Source organism: Corythoichthys intestinalis, chromosome 4 (assembly GCF_030265065.1).
Source record: "Corythoichthys intestinalis isolate RoL2023-P3 chromosome 4, ASM3026506v1, whole genome shotgun sequence".
NCBI lineage: Eukaryota > Metazoa > Chordata > Actinopteri > Syngnathiformes > Syngnathidae > Corythoichthys > Corythoichthys intestinalis.
Window position 1 is genome coordinate 58,780,253 of NC_080398.1, and position 25,365 is coordinate 58,805,617.

Below are 25,365 nucleotides of genomic sequence, written 5' to 3' on the forward strand. Positions count from 1 at the left end.
GCAACTTTTTTGACAAAAACTACGAAGGTAAATGAGAAAGCCCTCAAAGCCAGTTACATTGCTGCTAAATCCAAAAAGTCCCACACCGTGACAGAGACATTTAATACTACCTGCCTGCAAAGCCATTGTCTGCGAGATGCTCGGCCCTGATGTGGTTAAAGACATTTGCTCAAGTCCCCCGTCTGATAATTCTGAGCTTTTTCAAGCCTAACTGCTATAAAAACAAACAAATACAGAGAAAGTCTGAGAGCTGTTGAAGAATAAGGATATCGACTTTGTGTTCATCTAAACAGGCTCACCTTTCACACTGAGTAAGTATACATTCTGAGAAATCATTTTATAATTAAATATACCGTACAGAAAATAATTTAAGAACATTTTTGGTTTGTGGTGTGCCGGGAGATTTTTTCCAATGTAAAAATGTGCCGTGAGTTAAAAAAAGGTTTAAAAACACTGGCTTAGATAATGACATTCTGGGCACTTTTGACGCAAATTGTGGTGCCAACCTTGTTAAACGGCGTCTGATGTCATGTAAAATAATGTATAAAAACTTGAATCAAGTGCACTCCTAACTACAGTAACAGAGTACTTTTACTTCATCACATTCCACCACTGGTTATAAATGGAGTAGATCAACTTTTAATTGTACTTTTCACCACTGGTTATAAATGGAGTAGATCAACTTTTATTTGTACTTTTTCATGCTCAAGATTTTCAATTCAACAAGTACATTTATGACATATACCGTACACTGGCCATAATTAGTTCGTAGTACAAACTTGTGGCCAGCACCAGAACTTAAGAAGTCATGTATCTGGAAAGCTAATATAAACTAGAAGAATTAATAAAAACAAAATTATGACCGTATGACAAGTATTCCCCTTGTAACTACTGAAAAGTCTTATTACTGAATCTTCATGTGTCTGATCAAGTTTCATTCATCGCCAATTTCCATGTCCATTCTTTTATACAACTGTTTTAATCCTCATCACTGCCCATTTCCAAAGGGTCAAAGTCTGGGTCGTCATCCTCCAAATCCAAGTCGTCGATGTCCTGGAACAATGATTCATCCACCTCAACACTGTTTCCAGCTAAAAAGGAAGAAAGAGTAGAGGTTAAGAAATTAATAGAGCCATTTCATGATAAATACAAGGTTTACTATGCTGTAATTTATATTTAAGATGGAAATTGCTGTGTTCTGAATGGTCCAAAAACACTTCTAAACATTTACTCCCTTACATTTAATTGAGTAACTTTTTGAGAAGATTGAATTCTAACAGTATTTTTACCACTTTTTACTTTTCGTTGAGTAGATTTGGGAACACTTAAGACCTCACATTTTTTCCTCTTATTCTACATATTGGATTTAATTTTTTGACTTATTTTTCTGTCATTATTATCATCATTGTTATTATTTTTGCCAGCGATGCCCACAGTGGCTCTACCGGTTTCACCAATGAGACGTCTCAATAATAATCACGACTCCGTTATATCAATCAGACATAACAGTTAGAGGTCAGCCGATATATGGAGTTTTTTCCAACATCGGCCGAGGAATAATAAAGCCGATAAAGGATTTTGATCAGGCATCTGTGTGGGCAACTGTGGCCGCCGCTGACTGTCTGTAGGACCCCGGAAGGACCCTCCAGTAGCTTGAAGGCAGGCTGGCATAGGAAGCTTCAGGCTTGCCTGTTTTGTAAATATGATAAGATTTTGTTAAAATTTAGCATGCGACAATATGCAGTGTTGCTTTAGCCTTTTAAGGCGTTTATTGGGTGATCCTTACACTCTAAATGTTGCGTTTGTTGGTTTGGTAGCTCTAGACCAGGGGTGTCCAAACTTTTTGCAAAGGGGGCCAGATTTGGTGTCGTAAAAATTTGTGGGGCCGACCTTGGCTGACGTTTTTTACGTAAAACAATTAGGGCTGTCAAAATTATCGCATTAACGGGCGTTAATTTTTTAAAATTAATCACATTAAACTATTTGACGCATTTAACGCACATGCCCCGCTCAAATAGATTAAAATGACAGCAAAGTGTCATTTCCACTTGTTACTTGTGTTCTTTGGTGTTTTTCTGCCCTCTGCTGGCGCTTGGGTGCGACTGATTTTATGGGTTTCAGGCTTCAGCAACATACAGTAATATTGACATCAACAATGGCGAGCTACTAGTTTATTTTTTTGATTGAAAATTTTACAAACTTTATTAAAACGAAAACATTAAGAGGGGTTTTAATATAAAATTTCTATAACTTGTACTAACATTTATCTTTTAAGAACTACAAGTCTTTCTATCCATGGATCGCTTTAACAAAATGTTAATAATGTTAATGCCATCTTGTTGATTTATTGTTATAATAAACAAATACAGTACTTATGTACCGTATGTTGAATGTATATCTCCGTCTTGTGTCTTATCTTTTCATTCCAACAATAATTTACAGAAAAATATGGCATATTTTATAGATGGTTTGAATTCTGATTAATTACGATTAATAAATTTTTAAGCTGTGATCAACTCGATTAAAAATTTTATTCGTTTGACAGCCCTAAGAATATATTTAAACAAATTTTAGCAAGCCATTCTGTGCGTCACATTTGCTTTATTATGTTTTTTAAAGAATAATTTCAACAATCTCACAGCTAGCCTTTGTGGCGTTCTCTTTCGACTCTCGGGCTCTTGCAAAATACTACTGTGAAATACACTAGCTTCAAGTTGCTTCAATTTCTCACAACGTATCTTCCCTGTAATCTTGTCGTACATGTTAGCGTGTCTTGTTTGGTAATATCGCTTCACATTAAACTCTTTAAAAACAGTGACTGTCTCTTTGCAAATGAGGCGGACACAGTTGTTGCGTATTTTAGTGAAGAAATAGTCCAATTTCCACCTATCCTTGATGCGTCGGCCGTCACAGTCAACTTTCTTTTTTTTTTGTTGAATGTCGTCATTTTAGAAAATTGGGAGTAAAGGGTCACACGAGGTAATGTTGCTTAGAGTGCTGCTGCCTTTGAGTGGGTAAATGAGGAGCAGCATTTAGTGTGTAAGCTACTTGATATGCTGGTAGCAGTACTGCTGACCAATTTATTAAGTCTGTGTGCGGGCCAGACGTTATTGATTTTAGGACAGAGGCTGGGGGCCGGATGAAATTTGACCACGGGCCGCATTTGGCCCCCGGGCCGCACTTTGGACATGTCTGCTCTAGACCGAATTAATCCTTTAAGTCTCAAGTCATCGTTGTAAATTTGACGCTGTTTTTTTTTTTTAAATTGCCTTTTATAATCTACGAGCTTTAAAAAAAAAAAAAAAAAAAAAAGGCTTCCAAAATCGGCTTTGGATATCGGCAGTCGGCTGAAATTTTTTTAGATTTTGGTATCGCATTTGAAAATCCCATATCGGTCGAAATCTAATAACATTAGTCACATGATCACACATAAGCTTACAGTCGGAAGTCCTATTATCACGCTGGCCTGTTCACTTACTTGGCGTCTTTAAACGCCTGTAAAAAATAAACTATTTGACATAGAGTGCTGCCGTCAACATTACTTGAAAGCGCAGATTTCAACGTCTCTCCCAGTTTTTATTTGGCAACGACAGACCATGGAAAAGCGGAGATATGATCGTTTTATTTTCATGGCAGGAAGTAAGTTTTCTCCACTAGAGGGCACTCATGCTTTTTTGGATGGGTGACGTTTCATTTCCATTAATCATGGGTGTCCAAACCTGTCCTCAAGGGCCGCTGTAGGTCCTGGTTTTTGTTCCTACCAATCGAGCACAGACAATTTAACCAATGAAGTTTGTGCTAAAACAAGCAGCACCTGACTGCAATCAACTGATTACACTTGTGAGACACCAGATTGGTGAAAGGTTGTCCTCATTAAGGGTTTGAACAAAAACCCGCACCCACTGCAGCCCTATGTGGAATAGTTTGGACACCACTGCATTAGATTTTTGTAGTCAGAATTCCCTGATTTTTGTGTATTTTTTCAGCCTAATATGGTCACGTAAAAGGTACAGTATAATACCAGTTTTGTTGAGAAAAAGAAATAATATTGTTTAAAAAGAAATCAGACACTGTAAGCAGTAACTCATTACTTGAGTATTCTTTTCACCTAATACAGGTAGTCCCTGGGTTACGAACAGGTTCCGTTCCCATGCTGGCTACCTGACCCGAATTTCCGAGCAAATCGCAATTAACCCTTTTAGCCCCCCCCCCCCCCCCCCCAAAAAAAATCTCAAAATAACTGTGTTTGAAAGTACTGTGTTGTATTTTGTTTAATGATGGAGGATATACTGCACTCTGGTGGCAGCGTTGGGTCTGGCAGGACTCTTGCCTTGTATTGACTGAGGAGCAGACTCGTCTGACATGGCTATAAGGACAGCTGCTCTCTGGTTTGGCCCACATAAGGCTGTACATTGTTTCAGCTAATATATGTTTGTCTATGCATTTGTAATTAGAGCTACAGTTTTTGGAAGCAATTTGCAATGTCATAGCAGCTATGAAAATTGTAAATACGTTAGCATTCGTATCATTTAAGCTAGTGGACTTTTGCTACGCAAATTAGTCTAATTTAATCTACTAATTTTACATATTGATCAGACTAGTTGGCTGTTTGAACACCAATTGATTTGTTTCAAGTTTTTTATTGTTAGAAATGGGTGTTGTTTTCAAGATAATGTACTTTTATGTGTTACAGCTTTACAAATTGTCAAAAGTAAAAAGCTTCAAAAACAGCATTTGCCTTGTTTGTCGTCTATCAAGCTGACCAACTTCACGTTTAGTGAGAACAGAACACGTCCTAGGCTATTAATAAAAAAATAAATAATTTTTTTAAAAAGTGTCATAAAGTTGAAATATCATAATTCGGGTACGTCGTAACCCGGAAACTGCCTGTATCTTTTGCCTTTTACTTGAATAAATGCTTTGGAAGACTATAACTTTTGTCTGAATAATCCTATTTTGAAGTAAAGCTACTCTTACTTGAGTCAAAATTTTTGGCTACTCAACCCATCTCTGTCTAAACCTTAAATTAAAAAAAAAAAAAATAGAATGACAGTAACTTTTTGGGCCACATGACTACCAGTAGAAATCTTTTTGGCATTGGCAGACCCAAAATGTTTCATGATGGGCTGTCGTAATTGGAGGAGCTTATTTAATGTTTCAAATTAATCTAATTTGAATTCAGGATTCAGACTTTAACATTACCGTCTTCAAGGAATTGGATGTCTGACGTGTCCAGATTGTGGTCCCTCTCAAACAGTTGTTTGCCTGTGTAAAAATATTTGTACAAAGCATTACTTTCCATATGCAATATTTTTTCACTTGACAGCAGTTTAGTTTTTAATGCTTGCAGTAGTTTAGCCCGTCACGTTTCTGTCCACTGTCTGTCAATGTAATGCTGAAAATCAAACATATCTTTGAAAGAGACCAAAAAAGGTAGCAACCGGACTTGCGGCGGTGGAAAATTAAGTATTTACCTGTGAGTTTTGCTTTGCCCGATTGCTCTTCCTCTTTCTGTTTTTTCCGTCGGATTTCAGCCACTTCTAGCTCGAACTTGGCTTTCCATGCCAGGAAGTTCTCAATTGTTACCACTGTGCCCTGAAATGCTACCTGTTAAGCACATATACAGTGTCATTTTAAAGCTATTCTTAGTGTAGAATCTGAAATCTGTGACAATAACTCCAGAAATCTACTGTTTACATTAGGGGTGTGACAAAATATCGAAATGGTGATATATTGTGATACTTTCTATCCCCAGAGATTATCGATATGCTCCTGGCAAGAATCGAGATATCGTTTTAAAAAATGTCTTAAAAAAAAATAAAATAAAAATGAACTAACAAGTTGCTACCAAAATCTTCCACTATAATAGTGTCTCAGTTAACTCTAAGGTTGCATTGGCAGTGCTTGACGCCCAATCCATTTAGACTAGGAATGTTCGTTCATTCGAAACCAGAGCATTTGCAGTCATTCTGTCCGATTTTCAGGGCATTTACAGGTCACTTGCTGTTCATTTTAGGGCATTTACAGGTCATTTCCTGTTGAGTTTGAGTCACTCTAGTCTACTCTATTCATTTGCGTGATTCCCAGGTCACTTCCTGTTATGTAACTCAAAATAAAAAGGAAGTGACCCATAAAATACCCCAAAATCAACAGGAAGTAACTGAAAATCAACAGGTAAATGACCTTAAATGGCCCAATATTACCTCATTGCCTTGCATTAGCTGCCACTGACGGCCATAGACATTCAATCCATTTGAAGTGGGAGGGTGGCAGCGAATGAACAAATGTTCATCCGCTGAACATTCGTTCATTCGCTGCCATCCCTCCCACTTCAAATGGATTGGACTTCTACTAGTGATAAACTCATTCCAATTCACAGCAGAAGCTTGTTTTTCTGTTTATTAGTCGTTTGTAGAATATCATTGAATGATTTCTTGACCAATGTATCGATAATTGTTGTATGGCCATATTGTCATATCATCGTAATTGTAAGCTCTGTATCGCAAATCATATCGTATTGTGAGGTACCAAGAGGTTCCCACTCCAAGTTTACATGTTGAATATGATCTGCTTTTATTTTGAAATGTTTACCGGAAGTACGTTCACCAAGCCCCTAACCATAAGCTTTACAAAAAAAAAAAGAGGGCACTTCTCTTTTCATCATGCAAGTGGTGTCAGTAAAATGCTTTTCTTTTTTTTGCACTGTTGCAAATGCTGTAAACAGCAAATTTTCATGTTTGAAGTGTACCTTTTAACCACAAGTTTGCGTTTTGGAGAAGACTCTGATGTCTTATAACAGGCTAAAATGGTTAGTACATTGTCTTTTTCGCCATTAGCTTCAATGTGGCAATGCTAACGTTTTCCAATGTTAAATATAGATATGTTTCCTTATTTTGTATATCTGAACTTTCATTCTACGGCGTGTTGACCAATAAACATCTGTGAAAGGAACTGCTGTCTCATATGCAATCAACCGGCACATGTGCCGAGTGCGCGCAGCACATACACGCACAAATGTATGCACGCACGGGTTGCTAAATCGCAGTCGGGAAAATTAACGCCCTCATTTTTAATTACCGTTCGATTAATTGACTTATTGCATATCGCGACAGGCTTAAGTACACGCAAGTGTGTTACATGTACACGCACTTGTATTACAAGTGCATCACATTTATGCATATCCTTGCCTTATTTCTGCAACCTTAGTTTACGAAGCTTATAGAGCTTTGGCAGCTTGGTAGAAGGCAAAGGACTTATTTGCAAAGGATGTAATTGGCAAATTGGTGGAGGGCAGGCCACCTGTTGTGAACACAGAATCAAAACAATAACTTTTCCAGGCTAACAATCAACTTTAAAAATGGGAAAATCTTGGTTTAAACCATTGAGAACTCATTACAAGTTAATATTATAGCCATTTAATGAAAAATAGTAGCATCGGTACAAATCTTACATATTGCTCCTTTAAATGAAGACATACACTGCTGGCCAAGAGTATTGGCACCCCTGCAATTCTGTCAGATAATGCTCAATTTCTCCCAGAAAATGATTGCAACTACAAATGCTTTGGTGGTAATGTCTTCATTTATTTCGCTTGCGATGTAAACCCACAAAAGAGAATGAAAAAAAATTAAGTCATTATCATTTTACACAAAACTCCAAAAATGGGCTGGACAAAAGTATTGGCACCTTCTGCCTAATACTTGGTACCACAGCCTTTAGACAAAATAACTCCATCAATTAGTTGCTTACAATGCTCTGCTGAAATTTTAGACCATTCTTCTTTGGCCAACTGCTCCAGGTCTCTGGGTGCCTTCTCCAAACTGACATTTTCAGATCTCTCCACAGGTGTTCTATGGGATCAAGGTCTGGACTCATTGCTGGTCACTTTAGAAGTCTCCAACACTTTCTCTCAAACCATTTTCTAGTGCTTTTTGAAGTGTGTTTTGGGTCATTGTCCTGCTGGAAGACCCATGACCTCTGAGGGAGACCCAGCTTTCTCACACTGGGCCCTACATTATGCTGCAAAACTTGTTGGTAGTCTTCAAACTTCATAATGCCTCGGGCCATGTTTTACTGTGGGGACCATGTTATTTTCTTTGAAGGCCACGTTTTTTCCCCCCTGTAAACTCTATGTTGATGCCTTTTCCCGAAAAAGCTCTAATTTTGTCTCATCTGACCAGAGAACATTCTTCCAAAACGTTTTTGGACAACTCCAGCCTGGCTTTTTAATGTCTCCGATTCAGATTCAGTGTTTATTTGTCATTGTCAGGATAACAACGAAATTCAAAAGTGGGGTCTTCCTGGGTATCCTACCATAGAGTCCCTTTTCATTCAAATGCCGACGGATAGTACGGGTTGACACTGTTGTATCCTCGGACTGCAGGACAGCTTGAACTTGTTTGGATGTTAGTCGAGGTTCTTTATCCACCATCCGCACAATCGTTCGTTGAAATCTCTTGTCAATTTTTCCTTTCCGTCCACATCTAGGGAGTGTAGCCACAGTGCCATGAGCTTTACACTTATTGATGACACTGCGCACGGTAGACATAGGAACATTCAGGTCTTTGTAGATGAACTTGTAGCCTTGAGATTGCCCGTGCTTCCTCACAATTTTGCTTCTCAAGTCCTCAGACAGTTCTATGGTCTTCTTTCTTTTCTCCATGCTCAATGTGGTACACACAAGGACACATGACAGAGGTTGAGTCAACTTTAATCCATTTTAACTGGCTGCAGGTGCGATTTAGTTTTTGCCACCACCTGTTATGTGCCACAGGTAACAGGTGCTGTTAATTACACAAATTAGAGAAGCATCACATGATTTTTCAAAGGGTGCCAATACTTTTGTCCGGCCCATTCTTCCCATTCTTTTGTGGAAAAAAAAATCCCCCCCCCTCATTCTGTGCTTTTTCATTGCAAGCAAAAAAAAATGAAGATATTACTACCAAAGCATTTGTGATTGCAATCATTTTCTGGGAGACTTGAGTATTATCTGACAGAATTGCAGGGGTGCCAATACTTCTGGCCAGCAGTGTATAGACCAAGGCTGCAAAAACGTATCGATTAAAATCGATCAATAAAGTAGTTGACAACGAATTTGATCATCAATTTTTGGCGGGTATGACCAGTCCCATTGGGTCCTTGTTTGTGTGTAATGTGAGGCTGCGCGCGCCAGTGATTAGAGCAAGAGAGAGAGACTTCACTGCTACACTCAGGTTGGGTTGCTGAATCAATAATGCAGTATTACAAAGTGTCGAGAGTTAGATTGTCTTTTGTGTTATTAGATCCAGTGTACCTTCGTTAGAGTGAGTAAAATATTGTTTGTATTCTTTGTTGATGAGAGGTTACTCCTTAGCATGGAGCGCTAAGCTAGTTGGCGATTATGGTAATCATTGTCTGTATTGTGTTTTGGAGAAGCATATTAGCACTTGCGTTATTATTGGAAAGTAAAGTTGCCTTGTTTCTTTTTACAAGGAAATGACTAGGGCTGTCAAAATTATCGCATTAACAGGCGGTAATTATTTTTTTAAATTAATGACGTTAAAATATTTGACGCATTTAACGCACATGCCCCGCTCAAACAGATTAAAATGACAGCACAGTGTCATGTCCACTGTTACTTGTGTTTTTTGGTGTTTTGTCGCCCTCTGCTGGCGCTTGGGTGCGACTGATTTTATGGGTTTCAGCACCATGAGCATTGTGTAATTATTGACATCAATAATGGCGAGCTACTAGTTTAGATTGAAAATTTTACAAATTTTATTAAAACGAAAACATTAAGAGGGGTTTTGATATAAAATTTCTATAACTTGTACTAACATTTATCTTTTAAGAACTACAAGTCTTTCTATCCATGGATCGCTTTAACAGAATGTTAATAATGTTAATGCCATCTCGTTGATTTATTGTTATAATAAACAAATACAGTACTTATGTGCATTATGTTGAATGTATATATCCGTCTTGGGTCTTATCTTTCCATTCCAACAATAATTTACAGAAAAATATGGCATATTTTATAGATGGTTTGAATTGCGATTAATTATGATTAATCAATTTTTAAGCTGTGATTAACTCGATTAAAAATTTTGATCGTTTGACAGCCCTAGAAACGACACACAAACCCATTCATATAACAGCTTTCAACACAAACTCCCATTCAAACTGTAAATTATTATACAAGAGAGTGTGTTTTCAAATTGGATTTGGATTGTATTAATGAACAACTGTCTGATAAGGATAACTAATTCATTACAGTCTGCCTCCTCATTATTGGATTTTGTTGTTTAGTTTGTTGAAAGAAAATGAGTCATCGAAACAATTTATAGCAGCGCTTTGCCAACAAAAATAAATGTCAATCAGCAGCAGTTCTTTCAGTTTGAATGAACAGGATTTTTGTCTGATTTGAATAATGAGAAATTCTTTATGTTTCTTACTCAGAACCTTTATTAAAAACTAACAAGTTTTATATACTTTTATGTACTTATGTATGTACCGTTGTGTAGTGTCCTACCTTCTCTGCTTCCTCCGCCTCCCTCTCTTTCCGCAGTTTCTCCTCTTCTCGTCTGGTCTTCATCAGGTCCACAATTTCGTTGAGTTTTTCCTGCACAGCTGTCACCAAGGTAAAAATCATCACCATTCCCAGGTTTTCTTCTGCCTGCATAGAAAATGGAAAGACATACCCATTGTTGACACGAATTCCAATGGTAGCAATAGTTGTAATACGATGTTCCGACCTGTTGCTTTAGTATTGTGAGAATGTCCTCCATATCACTGTTTTCCAGGTTCTCTTGGGAGTGGACCTCCCACAGTGGGGGGTCATCAGGGTATTTTTCTACATATGTAAACTTTAAAGTGGCTTCTACAGCTGCGAGGAGAAACAATCACAATGGATAATGTCAAGTTTTATGAAGTGCCAAGAGGTGTACTGTTCTATCAAGGTACATTCGACCAACATACTCACTTTCACCATTTTCCCCCGCGTCTGACGTTACAGTAATAGTGAAGCTGATGGGATCCTCCGAAAGCACTGCAATTTTAAGGAATTCACAGGAGTAAATCCACCCTTCTACTTTTTCTACCAGAATTCACAGGAGTAAATCCACCCTTCTACTTTTTCTACCAGATATTATCATCCCAGCTGTGTGGCCAGGTACATGTTACAATATAATAGTTTTGTGCGTGCAATATTTTTTTTAACAACGTCTAATTGTAGTACAGATATTCTACATACAGTTGTTGTCTTATCCTAACACGAGTATTGTTCATAATAACACGAACTTGGTTGTTTTTTGGCCATTGCTAAGCGTGGCTACTCAAGTGTTAGCTGTCTTTCACTCATATTTCAACATGAAGAAATTCTTACCTGTGAACGAGTCTGGGTATATCGACTCAATTGCTTCTAGTTCATTTCTTTGCTCTTCGTTATAGTCTGTCATTTTCGCGTTGCTGCAAATTATCTAAATCTAAAGGTTTGCAAAATCATCACAGCGGTTCGCCGTGCGGCCACCATGCACTGCGAGACTGCGAGTGCGAGACTAGTGCGTGCATGCGTTCAAACGATCGATTCCATCCCCTCCTGTTTTTCAAATAACCAAACATTGGAGATGTCCCTTGTCCTGACGTGTTTAAATCTACAGATGACAATTCTATATACTTTAATTTGTATTTTTGTCCCTTTTTAGCGACAGAAGCATTATTATATTGGCAACACAATTGCAATCGGTTTAGTTTTTATCCATTATTTTTGTCTGCATATGTAACTGACGCGCCTCCTCCTCTTGTTCTTCTTCGTCTTCTTTTTCTTCTATGGTGTTTAGCGCATACTATGCCATAGACATCGCATTGCATCAAGATAGAAGTCTAGTGCGCTGAGCGAGACAATGGAGACAGGCGTAATTGAATGTCGGCCATTTTGCGTCAGCAACATATACGAAATTTAACGGCATGGTCAAATAGCTATAGATTTAAAAATTCCGAAATTCAAACGTCTTGGTTTTTCATGAACGCTCGAGGTAAAGTAATGCAACTGAGAACTTATAAATAACATTTTCTCAAAATCAAGCCTGTATTCAAGCCAACATTCCCATAGTTTATCATAGACAAAACGTTTGCAAATTCTTCAAGAATTCAGCGAGGTCGGCCTATTTTAGTGGGGAAAATCACTCACTTTATGTCCGCTAAAAAGAACCGTCCAGAGAAAAATCCCGACTCATGACGGCCGCTGCGCCGCAAGTATACATCTAGCTTTATATATGTTATAATATCCCCTAATTCGACAGGGGTTTGGTTTGCCAAATTCTGAATGTTTTTAGATATAAAATTTATTAAATATTTAAAACTATTCTTCATCTCAACATTTTTTTTGAAATTCGAACTTGAAAAAATATATATATCAAAAAACAGCCCCCCCCCCAATTTTTTTATTTTTCATGTGATTTATGCTGTTTTTTTATTCAGAAACAAAAGTTCACAAAGAAACCTCCTAAAATTGCATTTTTCCAATCAGAAATAGATTATACACTGAAACCAATAAGACTAGCAAAAAAAAAAAAAAAAAAAAAAAAGGGTAATCAACTAATAAAAATATATGTTTTTCCCCGCTGATGTTTTTGGTGAAAATGTATATATTATTTTTACATATTTTTTCTATATACGTTTTTACAAACTATATATGTGTTTGTGTATTACTGTCTTTTATTTTTGCAAGAATAATGTAACCGTGTTGATTTCATCCATATGTGTCAAAAAAATTTTTGTCAGGTAACATAACATTGATTAAGTATTCAAAACTATTATCCCTGGGGTAAACGTAGTAACAAATAATCCCTAATTCTACAGTATTCTACAGTATTGACTATTTCCTATTGTTCATGACGTGTATCTGTTTTGCCAAATATGTGCATAATAATACCTTGCCTGCAACTGGTTTTTCCCAGGATACTCATTATTATAGGTTCTATCATCCAGACAAGGAATACCACATACTCTACTACTGTTGAGCCTGATAATATCTTGCTCACTTCTGGCAGGTCCAAGCGAGACATCTTTTGTGTCCTTTTTCAACAGGCCCTTACAAATTGGTGTCATGCTCTTATTAATCATGAATTGGGTTCACTGGACTGTTCAAACCACCGTCACATTCAGCGCTGTCTCATGACTGGCCCTCCTAGTTAGAATGTATTGGACATCTATTATCGTCAGTGGCATCCAAAGAGTTAAGCTATGTAAGGTCACAAAACAAAAAAGCATTTATTGCAATTTGTTTTCACTTATTTTTGGAATATTTTAATTTATTATTAATTTTACTCTATTAAGAATTATTTATATTTTGTATTACTCATTGCTTTTTTTTTTTTTTTTTTTTACTTGTGATCTTTTTTAAATTCATTTTTATTTATTACTATTTAAATAATGGATTTTTTTTCTGAAATGGATCCCTCAGTCATTTAATTAAATTTATTTTAAATTATTTATATATTTTTATTTTTAATTGCTCAGCGCAAAATACACATAGGCATTGCTAGTACAACAATGTACATGTTAAATGGGGGCTGCACGTTTTCTACATGAATGTAATAAAAATATTTAAGAAAAAAATATATATTTCTTTCTTGTTCCAACCGAAAAGAAGCAGCACATTGGTAGACAAGTATATAAAATGGTGTTGCTCACATACTTGAAACAAGACAGCCCCCTGAATATGAGCTAATTTCAGCAACACAAAATATTGGGTACCTACCGTATGTGTTATTTTGACATTTGTTTTAAACTTTTGGAAAAGAGGACAGTACTAGTCCTTCTCAAAAAATTAACATATTGTGATCAAGTTCATTATTTTCTGTAATGTACTGATAAACATTAGAATTTCATACATTTTAGATTCATTACACACAACTGAAGTAGTTCAAGCCTATTTTGGCAAAAAAGTCAAGAAAACCCAAAAATCCCTATCTCAAAAAATTTGCATATCATGAAAAGGTACTCTAAAGAAGCTACTAACCTAATCATCTGAATAAACAAATTAACTCAAAACACCTGTGAAAGGTTCCTGAGGCTTTTAAAAACTCCCAGCCTGGTTCATTACTCAAAACCACAGTCATGGGCAAGACTGCCAACCTGACTGCTGTCCAGAAGGACATCATTGACGCCCTCAAGCAAGAGGCTAAGACACAGAAAGAAATTTCTGAGTGAATAGGCTGTTCCCAGAGTGCTGTATCAAGGCACCTCAGTGGGAAAGAAAAAGTGTGGCAGGAAACGCTGCACAATCAGAAGAAGGGACCGCACCCTGAGAAAGCTTGTAGAGAAGGGCCGATTCCAGACCTTGGGGGACCTGCAGAAACAGTAGACTGAGTCTGGAGTAGAAACATCCAGAGCCACCGTGCAAAGGCGTGTGCTGGAAATGACAGAAGCTTTACTGACCATGGCATTACTGTGCTCAATTGGCCTGCCGACTCTCCTGCTCTGAACCCCATAGAGAATCTGTGGGATATTGTGAAGAGGAAGTTGAGAGACACCAGACCCAACACTGTGGATGAGCTTAAGGCCGCTATCGAAGCATCCAGGGCCTCCATAACACCTCAGCAGTGCCACAGGCTGATTGCCTTAATGCCACGCCGCATTTAAGCAGTCATTTCTGCAAAAGGATTCCCAACCAAGTATTGAGTGCATAGCTGATATCATTAATTTAAGGTTGACTTTTTTTGTATTTAAAAACACTTTTTTGTATTGGAAGGATGAAATATGCTAATTCTTTGGGCTAGGGATTGGTTTTTCTTGACTTTTTTGCCAAAATCATCAATATTAAAACAATAAAAGGCTTGAACTACTTCAGTTGTGTGTAATGAATCTAAAATGTATGAAATTCTAATGTTTATTAGTACATTTCAGAAAATAATGAACTTTATCACAATATGCAAATTTTTTTAGAAGGCCTAGTATATCCATTCGTTCAAGTAAAGCGGGGACTATTTCATTGGTGTAAAAACCATCATCTTGTCATATTTTTCACTGTAGAAATGGACACACGCATAATTATATGCAAAAAAAAAAATGCATTTATCTTTAATGCAGCTTTAGCAAAGGCATTCAAAAATGCATTTTAACTTGGATTTTGAACTTTGGGAATCCCAACTAATACAAATCAAGTAACTACTGTATATATTATTACACAAACAAAATACATACACATCTGCTCACACAGATTTACGAATGTATGTTGAACTACTTTAAATACTACCGAGTTAAAAATGAAGTGTTCTGTTGACCTTGTGCAAATTAAAGTTTTTAAATTTAATTACTTTTTTTGTACAAAAGCAGGAACAAATTCTTTAAGATAATTATCCACACTTGGAATGTAGAGGTGTCAATGAAAACCAGAAACACAGTATTGTCAGTCGTAGAATAAATAAATACAATTCACAACCTATTAGGTTATATAATGTTATATACTACGGTGTATTTATGTTTGTATTCTAAGTATCGATTTTTTAGACTAAAAAACAAACATTAAAGAAGTAAGTGGTTGTGACCTCTCCCAGTCAGCTCCGTTAGTCACACTTCATAACAAACTGTTATGAAAGACTCATATAAATAAACTTAATAAAATAAAATGAACATTTCTATGTCATTTCAATTCCATGCTCCATGTCCATGACAGGTCTCTTCTCTGGTGCAAAGTCCCTGTCTACTCTCTCCACGTAATGGTGTAGGGTACTGTAATATTGTTCGCTCCTTGAAAAGGTGTAGAGTGTAGAAATCTCCTCCCATGCCTTGTGGTTGGGGAAAGGGAACAGTTCAGGATCCTTGTTCTCAAAGAAACTTTTTAGGTTTCTTTCAGCCAGTTTGGAGGCATACTCCACACTGTAGGTGTCAAAGTGCTCTCTTTCTTTTTCCACGTAGCGTTTCCAGAATGTGAGCTGCAAGTAGCTGACTTGGGAACGGCAGTTGGTGTAGCAAGTACCAATGAGCCCAAACGTGGCTGCGATGATGATGATCCACCAGCCCAGAATCTGCACACATGAACAAGACCAAATGATGTTCAACATGATTATGACAATACTACATACTAGGGGTGGGAACCTATGGGTAACAAGGGCGGATGGCATACAGGGATACTTGGGATTTCCCTGGTGTGCTGATGGGCCGGTGTCGGGAGAAATACAGTGGTACTAAAAGTATCTGAACCTTTTTGAATTTCTCACATTCCTGAATAAAATCACCATCAGATGTTATTTAATCTTTGTCAAAATCACACAGATGAAAATACAGTGTCTGCTTTAACTAAAACCACCCAAACATTTATAGGTTTTCATATTTTAATGAGGATAGCATGCAAACAATGACAGAAGGGGGGAAAATAAGTAAATGAACCCTCTGCTTAAGGCAGCGGTGAGCAAACTATTCCACAAAGGGCCGCAGTGGGTGCAGGTTATTTGTCCATACGCATTATGAGGACAGCCTTTCACCAATCAGATTTCTTACAAGCACAATCAGGTAATTGCAGTCAGTTGCTTCTTGTTTCAGCTCAAATCTCATTGGTAAAACTGTTTGTGCTGAATCAGTTGGAAAAAAGACCAGGACCCACTGCGGCCCTTGAGGACCGGTTTGCCCACCCATGGCGCAAGGAGACTTAAAGAGCAATTGAACCCAATTTTTACCAAATATTTTATGTCAGGTGTGCCAATCAGTGATGAGTGGTTTAAAGCCGCCCTGCCCACTATAAAACACACACCGGGTAAGAATTGTCTTGATAAGAAGCATTGTCTGATGTGCATCATGGCTCGGTCAAAAGAGCTGTCTGACAACCTGCGATCAAGGATTGTTGATTTGTACAAAGCTGGGAGAGCATACAAAACCATCGCTAAAAGTCTGGATGTACATCAATCAACAGTCAGAGAAATTGTCTACAAACGGAGAGAGTTTGGCGCTGTTGCTTCTCTCCCATGGAGTGGCTGTGCACGAAAGATGACACTAAGAGTTCAGCGCAGAATACTCAGAGAGGTAAAAAAGAACCTTAGAGTGTCTGCTAAAGACTTACAGAAATGACTGGCACAGTCCGATACCTCTGTGCACACTTCAACTATTTGTAAAACTATAGCCAAGAATGGTGTTCATGGGAGGACTCGACGGAGGAAGCCACTGCTGTCTAAAAAAAAAAATTGTTGCTCGTTTAATGTTCGCAAAAAGGCACTTGGACACTCCACAGAGGTTTTGGCAAAATATTTTGTGGACTGATGAAACCAAAGTTGAATTGTTTGTGAGTAACACACAACGTCATTTGTGGTGGAAAAATGGAGCAGCACACCAACATCAACACCTCATCCCCACCGTGAAGAATGGAGCATCATGATTTGGGGCTGTTTTGCTTCCAATCATTAATGGAAGAATGAATTCAAAGGTTTATCAGGATGTTTTGCAGGAAAACCTGAGGCTGTCTATTAGACAGTTGAAGCTAAAAAAAAGGATGGATGCTGTAACAAGACAATGATCCAAAACACAGAAGTAAATCAACTTCAGAATTATTTCAGAATAACAAAATACACGTTCTGGAGTGTCCAAGTCAAAGTCAAGACTTGAATCCCATTGAGATGCTATGGCATGACCTAAAGACAGCGATTCATGCCAGACATCCCAGGAATCTGATTGAACTACAGAAGTTTTGTTGAGAAGAATGGGCCAAGATTAGTCCTGATCGATTTGCCAGACTGATCTGCAGCTACAGGAAGCGTCTGGTTGAAGTTACTGCTGCCAAAGGGGTCCACAAAATATTAAATGTGATGGTTCACTTACCTATTTTTCCCCCTTCTGTCTTTGTTTGCATACTTTGAAATATGAAAAGCTATAAATGTTTGGGTGGTTTTAGTTATAGGAGACACTGTTTTTTTTATCTGTGTGATTTTGACAAAGATCAGAGCACATTTGATGGTGATTTTATGCAGAAATGTGATAAATTCCAAAGGTTCCGATACTTTTTCATACCACTGTACGTATATTACATATTTTCACTGGGAGAAAATACTTTTACTTTTCACTTGTAAAGTAAATTTGAAAACAAGTACTTATGTACTTTTCCCTGAGTAATTTTTTCTGAGATATTTATACTTTTACTTACGTATTTTTTTGCCCCTGTATCTGTACTTTTACTCAGTTAAAAAAAAAAAGTGAGTACTTCATCCACTACTGCTTATTCACCAAAATTAACTTTTTTTTTTTGACACACCTGAATATAACATGCATTCACCAAAATGTTATAGGAAAAATGGTATTTGTTCATACTGTACACATACTATGTTTTACACACACATATGTTTTAAGACTTTTCAGTTGAATGAAAAATTGTTGTAAAACTTTTGACCAAATGTGTATACTTTGTAAGCCACAATTAAAAGGTGCAGTATTCAAAGGGTGTGTGTGTGGGGGGGGGGGGGGGGGGGCCTTCAAGTAAAAATGGTACAAAAAGTATGATTATTTAAAAAAAAAAAAACAAATAAAAATGCATGATTATTAATGACATTGCCTAAACTATATTATGTAACAGCAGGTTTAACAAGTATCATATTACAAGTTGGGGCTTGCTTCTGCAGCACTATGGAAAATATACAGTAGGTCTCCCTCTCGCTCTCTCAAACACCCAGAAAGACACACATACAACACATTAACCCCTTCATAGGGCACTCAATTTTAGAGGTCGACTGATATGGGATTTTCAAATGCTGATGCTGAGACCAATATCTAAAAAAGTTTTCAGCCGTTTGCCGATATTCAAAGCTGATTTTGTAAGCTGATAATTGAGGCTGATATTTCTCTTTTAAACCACATAGATTATGAAAGGCTTTTTTTTTTTTTTTTTTTAGAAAATTGCTTCAACAGCTTCAAATTTACAATGATGAACTGAGACTTTAAGGATTAATTCAGTTTAGTGCTACTAAACCAATGAATGTATCACTTCTAATTATGATTATACACACAGCAAGAACAGTACATAATTTCCCCAAAAATAATTAAACCTACCAGGACGTCACGACGAGATTTAAACAAGTGAGAGTGAGAGTTTTAGAGGATACTCGCCATGCTAATGCTAACGTGAATGCTTCGCTAACGCTATGAGTAACATTTAGAGTGTAAGGATCACTCAATAAACACCTTAAATGGTTAAACCAACATTGCATATCCTCTCATGCAAGAAAAAAAATCTTAAAGTATTTACAAAACAGGCAAGCCCGAAGCTTCCTAGGGCAGCCTGCCTTCAAGCTGCTGCAGGGTCCATCCGGGTTCCTACCGTCAATCAGCGGCATCCACAGTTGCTCACATGATGCCTGATACAACCCTTTTTAATCGGCTTTTTTTTTTTTTTGATTAGCCGATGGTCTAAATTCGAAAAACCATTTCATAATGATATTGACGGGACACATCCCCAGATACTGTGCCAAGCCTTCAATTAGGGGGCCGTCCCACACTTTGCTTCAGTCGGTCGCAGTTATTCTCAAACACAGGCAGCGATCCAACGCCGGATTTAGGTTGAAAAAGTACGAAAGCTGTAACGCATAAAAACAGGAAGGATTGTCTCAGGAGTGATTTGTTCGAGGATTCAAGGTAATTAATATATTTTTCGTACCATGCATGCAGTTTGGAATGTTGAGAAAAAAATCAATAGGAGAAATTAACCGCTACGGCATTGGCATCATAATTCGCAATATTTCCGTAAAATAAATGCTTACTGCCGGGTTTTTTGCTTTTAACAAATAATCAAGACTGTTTTAGGTCCATATCTATAAAGAATTCAGGGATTTAAGCATTTATTCACAAGAATTTTCAACGTGAAAAGCTCTTTGTGGTGATAAGGCGGCGCCATAGTGGCTTAAGGACTAGTAGCACATTTGACATATGAACGTAAAATAAATGCTAACTGCTCCTTTTTTTTTGCTTTTAACCAAGAACTGAGACTGTTTTACGTCCATATCTGTAAAGAATTCAGGGATTTAGGCATTTATTCACAAGAATTTTCAACATAAAAAGCTCTTTGTCTAGGTTTCCACTCTGTCAGCTTTGACGGAGATAGGCGCCCTTTTAATCGGCCCTGCACCCCGAGTCCCGTCAATGTATTATGAAGTCTATGGATAAACATCCATCTATATACCTTTACTCATTTAATTCATTTGCTGCCATTAACAGCACTAAGCATCAAATCCTGGATTGGGAGACGTTGGCATCACAGACAACCCTCCCAGTTAAAGTGGATTGGAAGTCTAATGCCACTGAAAGATGAGCATTCAGAGCCAGTCCTCCCAGTTTAAATGAATTGGATGTCTATTGTTACCAATGGCAGGCAATTAGTTAAATTCTACATTTTTTTTAAATCAACCTAACATTGTTATTGCTGGCCATAACCAGTGTATTTCTTTTATTTATTTATTTATTTTATTATTATTATTATTATTATTATTTTTTTTTTAGTACTTTATTTTGAATTAATTTAATTTATATGGTTTTGCTAACATTTTATTAATTGTATTCATTCATAAAAAATACAGTGCTGGCCAAAAGTATTGGTACCCCGGCAATTCTGTCAGATAATGCTCAATTTCTCCCAGAAAATAATTGCAATTACAAATGCTTTGGTAGTAATATCTTCATTTATTTTACTTGCAATGAAAAAACACATTAGAAAATGGAGGAGAAAAAAATATGAAATCATTATCATTTTACACAAAACTCAAAAAATGGGCCGGACAAAAGTATTGGCCCCCTTTGAAAAAATCATATGATGCTTCTCTAATTTGTGTAATTAACAGCACCTGTTACTTACCTGTGGCACATAACAGGTGGTGGCAGTAACTAAATCACACTTGCATCCAGTTAAAATGGATTAAAGTTGACGCAACCTCTGTCCTGTGTCCTTGTGTGTACCACATTGAGCATGGAGAAAAGAAAGAAGACCAAAGAACTGTCTGAGGACCTGAGAAGCAAAATTGTGAGGAAGCATGGGCATCCGTAGATGTGGACAGAAAAGAAACTTGACGAGAGATTTCAATGAAAGATTGTGCGGATGGTGGACAAAGAACCTCGACTAACATCCCAACAAGTTCAAGCTGTCCTGCAGTCCGAGGGTACAACAGTGTCAATCCGTACTATCCGTCGGCGTCTAAATGAAAAGGGACTCTATGGTAGGATACCCAGGAAGACCCCACTTCTGACCCAGAGACATAAATAAGCCAGGCTGGTGTTTGCCAAAACTTACCTAAGAAAGCCAAAAACGTTTTGGAAGATTATTCTCTGGTCAGATGAGACAAAAGTAGAGGTTTTTGGGAAAAGGCCTCAACATAGAGTTCACAGGGAAAAAAACGAGGCCTTCAAAGAAAAGAACATGGTCCCCACAGTCAAACAAGGCGGAGGTTCCCTGATGTTTTGGGGTTGCTCTGCTAACTCTGGCACTGGACTGCTTGACTGTGTGCATGGCATTATGAAGTCTGAAGACTACCAACAAATGTTGCAGCATAATGTGGAGCCCAGTGTGAGAAGTAAGTAAGTATTAGGCTGAGGGTTCCAGTACTTTTGTCTGGCCCATTTTTGGAGTTTCGTGTAAAATCATTATGATTTAAAAATGTTTTAATTCTCTTTTGAGTTTTTTCATTGCAAGCAAAATAAATGAAGATATTACTACCAAAGCATTTGTAATTGCAATCATTTTCTGGGTGAAATTGAGCATTATCTGACAGAATTGCAGGGGTGCCAATACTTTTGGCCAGCACTGTATATGTTTTTTTTTCTCTTTTTCTTAGAATACAATAAGGATTAATGATCATAAAAATTTTGTGCACATGACCCAAAATGTGCGCCAGGACTTTATTACGTTAGCTAAGGTTTTGTTCTTTAATGATCTAGAATAATCATTTGCCCTGTCAAGGATTAATCTTACCTGAGATTGGGCCCTGAACATCAGCAGCAGATCCATGCGGTCTTCTTCAGTTAGCTTGGACCTGCCACAGGGAACTCTGGCTAACTCCTCCCGACACTTCATGGTCTTGTTCTTACAGAACAGATCCACCACCAGGTTGTCATTGAGACCGCTGACAGCGCACTCATAAAATGTCCCGTTGAGCAGGGCAACGGAGAGCCACATAATAGGAGCTACACAAGCCCCTGTAAAGATGCTCATCAACACTCGAACACATCCGAAGCATCTTCCGCGCGGACACAGTTTCATGGGATTGAGGCAGCAACCAGTGTAAAGCCTCCACAACCTAGCACTGAAGAACAGACCCAAAACCAGAAGCACAGCAGCGGGTCCGAGCAGGAATGTGATTCCATAGGCAAAGTTCTGGTCGTGGTTGCATGGACACTGAAAGGAGACCATGGAGAAGACTCTCTCCCCGCCTATCGTCAGGAGAGCCATAAAACTGTAGCCAATTGTGGCTTTCTGGTTCATGAAGAAACGCAGGACATTCTGGAATTTATCCATTGTAGCAGTGTTAGAGTTTCAATGCCCTCCGCAAGTAATAAACCAAGGTAAAAAAAGACAGCAGAATTAAAAAGTGTACTATCAAGCTCGAGGCATTTGCTCAGTCTTGTCTCATTCCAGCTGAAGACAAAAACACAACCCCTCCCTTCAGTCTGTGCCCTTCCTTTCAGACTCCTCCCTCAGTCCCTTGGCTACTCCACCCAATTCCTTGTTTTATACGCATATCCAAAGGCCAGTTACAAATTAGCTATCAGTAAAACAAAAAAAAAACACTGGAATAGGATACAAATGATTACAACCTCCCTTTATCTGTTTTGGTCTTCAGCTTTAACGTTGCCACAAAAATCCTGTATATCCTGTTTTGCCGATTACTACGCTGGCTCCCTTGACAGTAACGCAGGCTTGGAGGCGTACAGTAGTGCCCTGATCACATTTTGGGTAAACACACAGAAGCTGCTCAATCCAACCAGTCTAACACTTCACTCCGTCCATTTAAGTAAATGATCATGCACATTCTAGGGTGTACTCATATAACGCACCCTTTCATGTTGGCAGCAACCCTCACATCTTGAATAATATGATTAAAATCACATTTTGCAACAAGACATGGAAGAAGGCAATACTTGCAAATAACAATTCATGCAGAATGACACGCCATCTTCTTTTGAATGTTTCCATACAGAACATACCATTGTTCCAGGAACGCAGCCAGTCATCATCAGCAGATGAGCAGAATGAAGACAGAGTCACATCTTCTCAGTGCTTTGTGTGTTTCAGCCTCTCAAAAGCGACTACTCAGACTAAGTGCCCTGTAAAAGACTGCTAATGTGAACTGCGAGCAACACTAGAATCATCTACTCTACAGTATCTACACTAATGCTGGAACAAACATTCATTAGAGTTGTGCCAGTACTGTAAATCGCTCAGACACGGTCCCAAATGCACTTTTATTTATTCTTCTTTTTGTGTTAATTCGTAAATATCTCCAACAATTTACTAATTTTGTATTTCTATCTACTTCATTTTAATCTCATTAACTTCCCAATGAAAATTGTACCCTGTAGTGTATGTCAAATCACTTTGATTGACGGACCACAATAATGGCTATTAGATCTCATGTGGGCCGGACTAGTTTATATTTGACCGAATAAGTGAACTTACTGGCTTTTATTTATTTATTTTTTTAACCTGTCCTGTTCAGCTGTTTGAAGCCTGAGTGTCTGGTTGATCCGAACAGTTTTAATGTTTCATATTGGAGTATGACATACTCCCAATGTGATCTTTCAACATATCTCGTTTATTAAGACAAAGACGCGAATAGGAAGAGGTAATGTGGAAAAGAAGAAAATAAGGAGAGACATAATAAACACAACAACAAAAAATACAGTGAACGCCTACACTAACTATGAATATGTTGGTGTTATGGTTACCTAGATGTATTTCTGGTTGACACCATGTGGGGGCCTGTTAACTAAGGAAAGGGGGAGGAGTGTAGAAGATAAGTGATTGGTAGGGGTGGAGTGTACACAAATCAGCCCTGTGATCTACAACCCAGTAATCGTGCGAATCCCTTGTGAGTGTGAGCCCACCGGCAACCCACATGTGCGAATCCCATCGAACATGCGATAGCCACGCAGACGAGCAGAGACGCCGGCGGGTGGGCCCCTGGGGCGCCACCCCAGGGGCTCCCCCCCAGCCCACAGCCAACCTGTTGGGGGGGCCGTGGCCCGGGGGGTTGGGCAATACAGCCCATTCCTCCTCCCACAGCCCAGCAAAGGGGCCATCGTCACCCCACAGGGATCCAGGGTTGTTCCCCAGGCCACCCACGCCCCCATCAACCAGCCTTTAGGGATGGGGAGAAGTAACACACCACCAACCCCAACGCCCGTCCCCAACCCCCTCATACCCCCCCCCCCCCCCCCCCCCCCAGCCCACGAGCCACAGCCCCCCAACCGGCACGGCACATCACGGGACCCCCAACGGCCCACCGAGCCCAGGGCAGGGCCCTGTCCGAACTCTCCTCGAAGGAATGAATGAGTATGTACTGTAGGTGCCAGGGTGAGAGGTGTTTACTGTGCAAAGTGAGGAGTGCGTGAATTAAGAGGCAGAACCCGTCCGCCAGAACCACCAGCGGGGGAAGCACCAAGGCCCTGATCAACACCTGCCCCAGACCTCCCCCAGCACCCCCCGCATCCGCCCACCCCGCCGCCTGAGGACCCACCCCGCACTACGTACCAGCGCCACACCAAGCGTCCATGGCATATCCACCCCACCAACAGGGGACAACAAACCCCACTCGAGGCCCCATGGGCCCCAGGAGGCCCCACCGACGAACCCTCTGAGAGAAAAGCAGCAGCAGCCGCCGCGGTCCTGGAGAGGCGGACTGGGCCGGAGACCAACCAAGGGGATGGAGGCGCGACTCCCAGCCCTGGGCTGAGAGGGGGGAGCAGTACGACACCAGGAAGCACCTCTCCGGTACCTGGTACGAGGAGACGCAGCTCCGGCCAGGCTGACCCAGGAGGGAACTGTGGCCGCCGCATACAACCCCCCCTCCTCCCCGGGCCGGCCAGGGAAGGGCCGCGGCTCCGGGCGGCACCCACGCGGCACCCCCAGTATTGGATCTATTGAATCAATGATGGCAGCCTGACTAAACTTGAAGGAAGAAAATTATTTATCAAATGCTACTGGTGTGAAAGTGTGAAAATGCAGTTCAGGTGTGAACAAGTTATCAGCTGTTAAAGGATGCATACAACTTCCCGGGACACCCCACATAGATCTATTTATGTATACATTTTTATTGTTGTTGTGGCATTCCTTCTCAGGCATGAGAGAATCCTTATTCTATGTCCATCATTCTAGCAACTGATTCCCACTGTTGTTCGTAGTTGTCCATTTTATTTGTCTGTTTT

At 39.0% G+C, this 25,365-nt stretch overlaps 2 protein-coding genes across 2 annotated transcripts; both read right to left on the reverse strand.

The window, feature by feature from the left end:
- Positions 1-616: 616 nt before the first annotated feature.
- rwdd1 (RWD domain containing 1) lies at positions 617-11,776 on the reverse strand. Its single transcript, XM_057834480.1, has 7 exons — positions 11,363-11,776; positions 10,961-11,026; positions 10,734-10,864; positions 10,511-10,654; positions 5,475-5,607; positions 5,203-5,265; positions 617-1,091 (listed from the first exon to the last, which is right to left on the reverse strand). Exons 1-7 carry the CDS (start codon positions 11,433-11,435, stop codon positions 979-981), a joined length of 723 nt encoding a protein of 240 aa, XP_057690463.1. The 5' UTR covers positions 11,436-11,776; the 3' UTR covers positions 617-978.
- Positions 11,777-15,113: 3,337 nt separating this feature from the next.
- On the reverse strand, positions 15,114-22,767 carry LOC130915042 (calcium homeostasis modulator protein 5-like). The gene is made up of 2 exons (XM_057834725.1): positions 21,914-22,767; positions 15,114-16,007 (listed from the first exon to the last, which is right to left on the reverse strand). Exons 1-2 carry the CDS (start codon positions 22,454-22,456, stop codon positions 15,618-15,620), a joined length of 933 nt encoding a protein of 310 aa, XP_057690708.1. The 5' UTR covers positions 22,457-22,767; the 3' UTR covers positions 15,114-15,617.
- Positions 22,768-25,365: the final 2,598 nt, after the last annotated feature.